General features: G+C 46.5%; 1 protein-coding gene across 2 annotated transcripts in view; it reads right to left on the bottom strand.

The window, feature by feature from the left end:
- Positions 1-3,906: 3,906 nt before the first annotated feature.
- The window catches only part of GRID1 (glutamate ionotropic receptor delta type subunit 1), a 729,341-nt gene continuing 723,659 nt past the window's right edge, over positions 3,907-9,588 (bottom strand). For both annotated transcript variants that reach the window (XM_077124708.1, XM_077124709.1), the window contains one exon: positions 3,907-4,557. In XM_077124708.1, coding sequence (XP_076980823.1) covers positions 4,129-4,557 — 429 coding nt within the window. In that variant the 3' untranslated portion in view covers positions 3,907-4,128. The remainder of the gene's footprint in view (positions 4,558-9,588) is intronic.

Genomic DNA, 9,588 nt, shown 5'->3' with positions numbered 1-9,588 from the left:
TGATATCTAATATGCACAATATTAGGAATAGAAATCTTGCCCTTTTATCATGCTGTGGCTAGGAAAGGTCAGTTAAAATCTTTTGAGCTGTTACCTAATCTTGCATTGCCAAAGCTAGAATCACACGAGAAGGCTTTTGTTATGAGATAAATGTTAGTTAATTCATGAGCATGTGCTTATGAGACTGAAAAGAGAGTTCATCAAGAAAGTTTACTGAAAATGAAGGTGGAGGCACGTGATTAAATAGCTCTTAGCCTTGGAAGGTGACACAAAAACCTGAATCATCCCATCAGACATTGTCCGTCTCGATGATTATTATATGAAAAGGCATAGGAGATAGGAACTAAATATCCCTTCCCTGTCATTATGGACCTTAAGCCCAACAGTCTTTTCTTCCTGTAGGTGTTCTTGGTCTAAGTATGGAACCAGTTGTACTTTGGCAACTTTTGGGGTCTTTAGAAACCAGGCATTCTTCATTAAGAAAATTTAGCTCTTTGGAGGTCCCTGTGATTCTTTCCACAATCCCACAATCACACGATCTGGAGACACCTGCTGGACACCCTGGTCACCATCTTAGAAGCTTGCCCCCAACACTGGAGGAGGCCACCGTTGGAAATGGGGGCAGAAAAACAAGGAACAGGCAGTCTCTGTTCAGGTCTTATGGTTTGAGGTCTTGGCCATGAAAACCAACGTTCCTCAGACCCTTGTTTAGCCAAGACTGATAGAAGGCTGACCAAGGCAGAGGGGAGTGTTTCATTGTAAGGCAATGGGTGGGGCTGGGGAGCATGCACCAGTGGGTAGAGGGCTCAGGCTGGTGGTCCTGGGTCAATGGGGTGACTGAGCCCATGGGATGGTCATCAGAGAAATGTATCCACGTGAAGGTTGGGAATTGAGAAGCCAAGCTGTACACCTCCAAAGATGACAGCCCCTTAGTCCTGAGGCCTAAGCACAGAAAACCACTTACCTGAGGTCAGGGGGGAAATGCAGGGATGAGAATAGAAACCAAGTCAGCATAAATTCAGAAGAATGTTCTTTTCACCCGATTGTGGGAACACTTCTATATATTATGATCCAGTTCTTTCCTAAGAATCTTCCAAGAACTTACATTTTAGAGGAAACTATGAAGTTGAACAAACTTAGAATCACCTGTCACTCCCAGTGTCCCCTGGTCAATGTTTCAGGGGTCTGGATACACCCTGTGGGAGGAGGGTTTGCCCCCACTTAGGCATATCTGAGACACCACCCCCCCCCCAGACCGAGGGGTCTCCCTCATGGTTCCCCATACCAAATGGACCTCAGGCACAGCAAGCCTGGGACCAGCTCACAGCGTCCCTTTGCCCCAGTGAATAAAAGGGTAGGGAGTAGAGTCCAGTTTTATTAATAAACAACTTTAATCCAAATGCTGATTATTATTTGCAGTGTCTGAAGGCACAAAATATACCTAAAATGTATGGAATATCTAAACAGAGTTATAAATCCAAACAGCAAAGCATGAAAAGAAGATACATTCTGAGCTGACACAGAAATTCGAGTTGGGAAATTTTTTTTTCCTTAGAGAACTTGCTTGAATACCAATCATTTCCCCTTGTGCCAAGAGTAGTCAATTCAAAAAAGAACACTTAACACACTGAAAAGCAAATCCATGAGGTGCTAAGGTATTTTATAAGCATAACATTTTGCCCTCAAGGAAGATGCCCACTTACTGTTTCTCTCTCCATCTCTTTCTCTCACTCTCTCTCTTGCTCACTCTCTCTCCATCTCTGTCTCTCTCTCTCCATCTCTTTCCTGCTCACTCTCCCATCTCTCTCTCTCCACCTTGTTCCTTACCTGAAACCTAAGGATGAGGTTCTAAGCCAAGCTACTCAAGAACAGATCCATGGTATACCTCTGAAGACAGGTCATCTCGGGGAAAAACAGACTTGGATGAGAGATAAGGCATTGACACCAGAGTTTGATTAAAAAAATATAGAGATATATATGAAAAATTGACCATCCAAGGCAGGGCCACCCAAAATGCTGATGGAAAGCAAATGGAGCCAGCACTTTCTTGGGGTATTGGTCGCCCAGGTAGGCTTCCCTGAACCCCTGTGTAGGCTCCAGACTCCATACGATCTGGTTGGAGAAATGTCGGTGATCGTCTTTGTAGCGCTACTATCAGGCCATCCTCGGCATACAGAGATAAATAACATAATTATAAACATTCTCTTCCTTGGGGTGCTTTTAGCTGACAGTTTGCTGCAGCCGTTCCTTACTGCTCAGTCATGCCGCTGGGGACTTTTGGAAAGAAATCAATCCTGGACTAGTTATCGCCCTCATAAATACATCACTCAAGTAACTCGAGAAGGCAATAGAGGAGGCAATCGATGGGGCTTTCTATTTCTCCATTGCCACAACCCCACACTCCAAGCAACTTGACTGCTTCCAGGGGAGAGGAGAACCGCCCCTCTTGGGGCCTGAGGTGGGCCATGTTCTTGGTCCCAGCAAGTTAGCAGAACCGAACGGTCTCTGTCTTCCCAAGGTATGGAGCGGAAGAGATGCCATTCAGATTTCTCAAATGACTCTGCTCCTATTGGGTCTTTCTCTGGTTCTAGAGTTTAACTGCCCCAGAAAGGGCAAAGAGGGAGGGTGGAGCAGGTAGGTTATCCTATTCTTAGGAAATGTGGTTTCCCAACAGAATCATCAGTTCAGTAAGTGGCCTGGGAATCTCAGAGAAGATGCTCTCAGCCAAGAGGGCCCAGGCACTGGGCTGGGATGCTACTGGAGCACTTCTGGTCTGGAGAAGGTGCTGAAACAGAAAGTGGGCACACACTGGGTTCCAGCCCTATTTGGCAGGTCGCCTGCTGGTTAAGACCCAGACACATCTTTTCACCCCTTGGGTTACAAGCAGCTTCTCTTGGGATGGGTGTTACTTGTCTGCACATCAGGCAAAGGTAAGCTCATGCCTCAATCTTAATAGCCATGGCTTCTTCCTACCTGAGCAAACACAATCCCCTTTATCTCTTCCCTGGCGTGCACATCATCTACAGCAGGAATTTTGCTCACCTGGGGCATCCTTCCACTGTCCCAGCAGTATCTTTTCACCTGAAACCACAATGCTTTTACTCTCTTTGCTGGGACCTCACTTTCCTCCCTCACCTGGAACCACAGATCCCAAACCCAAGGAAACAGTTTCCCTCTACCTGGCCTCACACTCCACCTCCTAACCTGATCCAAACAATCACACCTGGCATCTCCCTGTCCCCATGGACCTTTTCACCGGGCTCAAGCCCGCCTCTGCCAGCCTCCATGCGGCAATGAAGGGGCATGCCTGCCTTTTCCCATGTTCTCCCACTTGTCCTAATGAAGGTGCAACTCCAGGCCAAGAGGATGACATTGGAGCATATTTGCATCAGAGTCCTCAGAGATGGTTGCTTCCAGATGGGCAGCTTCTCTCGGGTCCCTGGGACATGGACACTGTATAGTGCTATTGAATGGTAGGTGTGGCCAACTTTTGTTGATGGCCCAGGAACATTCGGATTTTAAATCTGAAAGTCCTGTGTCCCAGGAACCTCTTCAATCTCAGGCAAATGGGAACCACTGGTCCCCTTAGAGCACAGTGACCCAGCCGGCAAGGCCAGCACTGACTCAGCCTCACCCTTTCCCTAACTTCAGGGATGGTGACCGACAGAGGAACAAGGACAGGCAGGAAGCTGCATGACACAGCAGCAAGCAGCATCCATTAGGGGCTCTTCAAAAGGGACTAGCTCAGCCTCTTCCCTTCTCCGGCAGCAGGAAGGGGCTCCTTCTCTGACCTTTCCTGACCTCCAAAGGACCCAGGAAGGGGGGCTTCTTTGGCACTTCAGAATGATCACAATTAATTTGCCTTTTTATTCATATAGAACAAAATTTACAAAGTCATTCGTACAGTTTTTGTGTTTTTTTTTTTACTGACTTCGAAAATTGGGAATATTCAAAATACACTTTTACCCCACTCCATTCTGTCATTATTTACACGTATGTACAAGAAAAACGTAAGAGTCTTTGTGTGTGTGCGTGTGTGTGTGTTTGTGTGTGTGTGGTTGATTTCTTGTATTAAAAAGCTCTGCTGGTCGGGTGGGTAGGCGGGCGGGCAAGAGGGCAGCGGCACGGTCAGATGGAGGTGCCGTGGGAGGTGTCCAAGGCCTCGGGAAGGACGCCTCCTGGCACGGGCTGAAAGGACAATGGGATGGGGGTCTTCACCGGACTCTGGCGGAACAGCCCCCCATTGGGCGACCTGTGTTTGCACTGCATGGAGGGCATGGTGGCCGAGCTGCTCAGCGGCAGTGGCAGGTTGCTGCTGGGCCCCGAAGACAGTGTCCGGCTAGTGCCATGGCCGCCCTGCTCTGGCAGAAACGTGCTGACCGAGAGCTGGGTGTTCTGGTACTCTCGCGTTGGCTCTAAGGCCTGGCTGGGCGCCAGACCTCCCATCTCCAAGGCCGAGAGCTCAATCGATGCTGGCGAAATCTGCTTGTGAGCAATGTCTTCATCCATTAGGCTGTTCATGCGCCGGTGGACCTGCTCCAAATTCACTTCTTTGTCCTGGAGGGAAGCACAGGAAGGTCCCGTCAAGCCCTACCAAGAGCCCAAACTGGCTTCCTTTGAACCCTGGGAGGCCTGGAGGCACCAGGCCTGTTCAACCTGGTGGACGGAGGGTCAGCACCCTTGTCCCATTCTCCCCTCTCCTCCCCTCCCTTGTATGAACAATCCTTGGTTATCTGCAGAACCTTCGACTTGGGACACTGACCCCTACTTAGCAAAGACTCTGTCCACCTTGGCCGCATCATGCATGCCCTCTGCACTCAGCTGAGAATCGCTGCCACACTCAGCTATGACCCTTTGGAGAAGATGCTTTGAAGAACTGAGAGAGAAAAAAGTAGTAAAACAATGGAGTGCCATGGCGGGGGGGGGGGGAAGACATAGTCCTTGAGCCACTAACAGGGCTCAAATTTTGCCATTCAGATTTCAAGACACCCCAAAGACTGTATGATGACCCCCACCTTACATAAAAAGGAAGCTTGGGTTCAACATGGTTAGGTGATCTTCTCCTGAATCACAACCCCAGTGAGTATCATTTTGTCATTGGCTGAAATCAGTGTCACAACTGTTTTGGTATATAATTGTATCTTCAGCTTATTTTCATTTCAAAATGTATGAAGGCCACAAGTTGGAACAGACTGAGAATTTCAGGTACTTTTAGGGTTTGATAATATAACCTGCTCTTCTGTCCTGTTTCCTCCTTCCCCATTAAAACTGTGAGGAAGGCACCAAACTTAAGAGAAAGTTGGGCAGTCTACGAGCCCTCAGTGGCAGAGCCCTTTGTTTCCATTGAAGGAGAACTGATGACCAAGTGATCTGGGGTATCATTGGAGCAACTGGTCAGTTATATAACCATGCCTTTTCCTCCTTTCTATTTTCCTTTCACAGCTTTAAGGACCCCTTTGGGCATGGAAAGAAATAAAGTTTAATTGGTTTGGGAAGCAAGTGTCTTGGTTCCAATTGTGTACAATCTGGATTCTGAGGGTTGGAAAAATATGGCCTGGCCTTTTTTCTCCAAGACAACTGAACTCTGGGCCAGAATGGGTATTTGAGAGGCACCTTCAGCTTCTCTGGGGTCTAGAGAAAGAGAAGAGAGAACTTCTTCACCAGGAAGGCCACAGGAAAGTAGGGAGTGTAGAGTGGGGGCAAAGCAAAGGGAGTTCTTTCTACTTAATACCAAGGAAAGGAATGTAAGGAGAGCTTTGGGGAAAGACCAGCCAACTGACATCCTCCAGGAAGACTGTGAGCCAGCAGTTTCTGAGATGAATGCTTCACCAGTGAAGCTTACAGGAGAGAGGGTGGGAAGGGTGACAGTTAAAATGGGGCAGGGCATAGCCATCCATCCATCAGGATAAACAGTGGTATAAAGAGTTGATCGGCTACTATCAAAGCATAAAGGCTAACTCAGGGCCTGGATGTGGACACCACCCAATTGCATTAAAGTTGGTATGTCTGGAGGAAAGACCTTAAATCATTATTTTGGTTTTATTATGGTTTCTGAAACCCATATTTTTTCCTTGCTTGAAATTAATGACAAATGAAGCAGTTCCAAGAAAGACTGCATAGCTGTGCAGTTGGAATCAACTCCCATTAGAAGTTGCTCATGATTTTTTAATCTACTTGTCTCAGGTTACGAGTATTGTCACAGACATTTCTCTATGCCAACTTAATAAAACTTCCAGAGAAAACTCCCCACCACAACAACCCTTAAGAAAATCACCATTCGGTTGGAGCTCATTCTATTCCAATGCCATTATTGCTGGACAAGCCCTGGAGAAGAGGGTGTCATTGAGAGCTTCTTAAATTGAGCTAACTGGACAAGAAAATGAGCAGAAGGAAGGCAAAGCCCTCCTTATGTTTCTCTGGAAAACAAATGCAGCCATTTCTGAGCCTCACTTGTGCTGTAAACTGCCTGCTCCTGCAGGGGTCTATTGGGATCAGAGCTGAAGTACAGAGAACAAGAGCAAACTATCTTGTTTGGAGACTCTGGAAGCTTTGTCTTCTTGTATCACTTTGGAGCCACCAATTTAGCACATGCAAGGTCATATTTGGCCAAAGTCTCCAGATCTGTGGCCAAGAGAAGAGGATGCAGGAGTAATCAGCCTGCTCAAGGAAAGAGGCAGGAGTGATTTGAATAATTATCCATATTTCATCCAAAATGGTGCATTCTATTATGTTATGCAAATTCAAATAATGGGCTTTTTTAATGTGAATTACATCAGTTTGCATCCTCATTATTCCAAGGTTTCAGTGTTCAGCCAGGTAATAACAGCTGTGGAAAGAGACTTGGAAACTTGCTTCTGCCTACATTAATTTACCGTACATAACTGACCCAGTCAAATATCCCTGAATAAGACATAAAATTCACTGACTGCATTTACCAAGAATTTGGCCAAATTCCTGCTCTGCCTTTCTCATCCTATATTAAATATGACGACAGATGCACTGACAAAGGTTACTAAGAAACCTCTCAGAGGCGTTGTCTTGGAGAGAGATAAAGTTCTGTAATTAAGCTGCTGTTCACCAACATGAAAATAACACAGTATATTGGAAAATGGTAATTAACTAAACTCTCATCCATGTAGCACTGGGTTACACTTGGGACTCATTAGGACTGGCATTGTTTGGAGTCCAACGGCACCTACTTCAAGTGGGGCAGGAACTAAACTGGGTAGGAGGGACTTCTCGCCTGACTGGGAAAGTTGTAGGTGATGTTCTCTCTTAGTACTGAGACAAGCCAGGTGGTAAATGAGGCCCAGCAGCTCGGAGAAATGCCCCCAATGAGATTTTCTTAGGCATTGCTCCATAGTCTTGCCTGACTCCAAAGGGCTGGGCTTGGGATCTAAGAGTAATGGTTGGGAAAGAGAAAAGGAGAGGAACATTAAGTAAATGAAGTGTTCTCCAAAAATCATGGGCAGTTTTACAGGGGTCATAAGCAAGAGTTTCCATCAGCTCAGTCACAGGCTTTGTAGGGAGCACAATGAGAGGAGGGGGCTAATGACCACCTCACATCACTGGTTGTAGAGACAGGTGGACAGATGAGTGTCTCACAATGCCGTGATAAGAGGGGCTCACACCTACCCATCTCCAAAGCCTGTGCAGTGTTCTATTATTTCAGGTCACATTTTCCTAATTGCACTGGAAGGATTGTGTAGACCAGTGGGTTTTTCTCCTGGGCAGGGTATCAAAGCACATGGGGAACTTCAAAATATTGAAGTTGTCCATCACCTACTCCAGATCAACCAGATAGGACCCTCTGGGATAACAGAGCCCAGGTATCTAGTATGTCTCATAAGCTCCAGAATCAATCATCTCTGATATACAGCCAGAACCAAAAGCCATTGTTTGTTCCAGCTGCAATCATTTTCTTTGTAGGAATCAGGACTGGTTCATTCATTCAATAAACACTTTTGAGCATCTACCACCAGATGAGCCAATGTTCTAGGTAAAGCTTCCACCTTGGTGCTGGGCATATAGGACGTGCTCAACGCTTCAGTTATATTCATCAGCCCTTAATGAAGGCTTCCACTGTTCCAGAGACTGGGAAATAGATGGGAATACAGAGTTAAAGCACAGCCAGGCAGGCAAACAATCAATGGCAACCCAGAATTACAGCCAGTACATGCGTGGTGGTGGTGGACAGGAGAAGTTTTAGAGAGGGAAGGAAAGAAGGTCCGACCTGTTGTTGATAAATGTCCAGTGCCCTCCTACTGGAAGGCCCCACACTAAGGGTTGAAACACACATTCCCTAACTCATCCTCAACTCATCTGATCTCAGTGGTGCCACCTGTCAGGCCAGACACAATTTTCCACAGAAGAATGAAAACTGGGGTTCAGAAAATGTAAATGCCTAGCCTGTAGCAAGAAGCTTACCCAGGGAAAAATTCTGAGTCTATACCTTCATGCTCCAAACACTCCTGAAAATTACAGGTGGGAAGTATGCTACACGCTTTAGGTGCCTAGGCCTTGGACATGGCAGGTATTCTGAGAACACAAAGCAACTCTGGGGCAGCCATCTTATTCAAATCCCAGCTCTGTTCCTACCACTTCTGGGTCTCATTTCTCCAGAGGTAAAAATTCCTTCCTTGAGTGATGTTGAGAAGAGTCAAGGAAAACAAGACATTTGTCCAGCATAGGGAAGGTGGCCTAAGCTTTGGTCTCCCTTCCTCACATTTCTTACCTGCTCATCACAAAGTCCTAGGGAATGAGTAACATCTTGGCCACCATTCACCAAGCATGTACCATGGGCCACGTACTTCCTTAAGCCCTTTTCATACCTCTTTCATTAAACCATCATGGCAACACTGTGAGATTGGCACAAATGAAGAGGGAAAAGCTGTAGAAGGGAAAATATCCATATGACATTGAAGAAAAGCAACAGAAGAGTGAGGCTGGGAAGGGCGTGGAACAAAGGAAGTGCTCCTGTGATTGAAGCTTCCAGAGAAAGCAGGAGTTTGCTGTGGGAGGCATGCAGACAGAAACCAGCCCATTGGCCAGAAAAGAAAGGCCTGATAGCTACTTTGTGCTCTGTTTCCAGGCCACCCTGTTAAGGTCTTATCTGGAGTGGAAGTAGGGACCAGGCAGGGTAGGGAGCTGGGGGAGGCAGGCAAGGCAAAAAGCAACAAGAATGCCAAGCTACCAGCCCTGTGATGGATGAATCATCTCTCACTTCTCATGTCATCTCCCATTTGTGCAGCTCTCATCTTTATTTCATGAATATTTTATTCTCGGAGCACTGGTTCCACTTCCCCCATAAATCTAGCAGGTAGCTCTCTACTGCATCTGTGGAGCTTAAAGCATTCACCTGCATTGAGTAACTACATAATCATCTGGTTCCTTAGAAAAAATATGAACTCAAATCCACATGACTGTTAAGAGGTTGAACATGTTTACTACTCTTCCTCAAGGAGGTGTCTAAACTCTGAAGATGCCCCAGCTTGAGCCCTTAAAGATGACTAGGGCTCCACCCAAAGACAGGTCTCCAACCTTTAAGAAATAAGGCCAATGTCCCCAAACACACTCACCTAATTGCAA

This window comes from Tamandua tetradactyla, chromosome 13 (assembly GCF_023851605.1).
Source record: "Tamandua tetradactyla isolate mTamTet1 chromosome 13, mTamTet1.pri, whole genome shotgun sequence".
NCBI lineage: Eukaryota > Metazoa > Chordata > Mammalia > Pilosa > Myrmecophagidae > Tamandua > Tamandua tetradactyla.
This window is presented reverse-complemented; position numbering and strand designations above follow the sequence as displayed.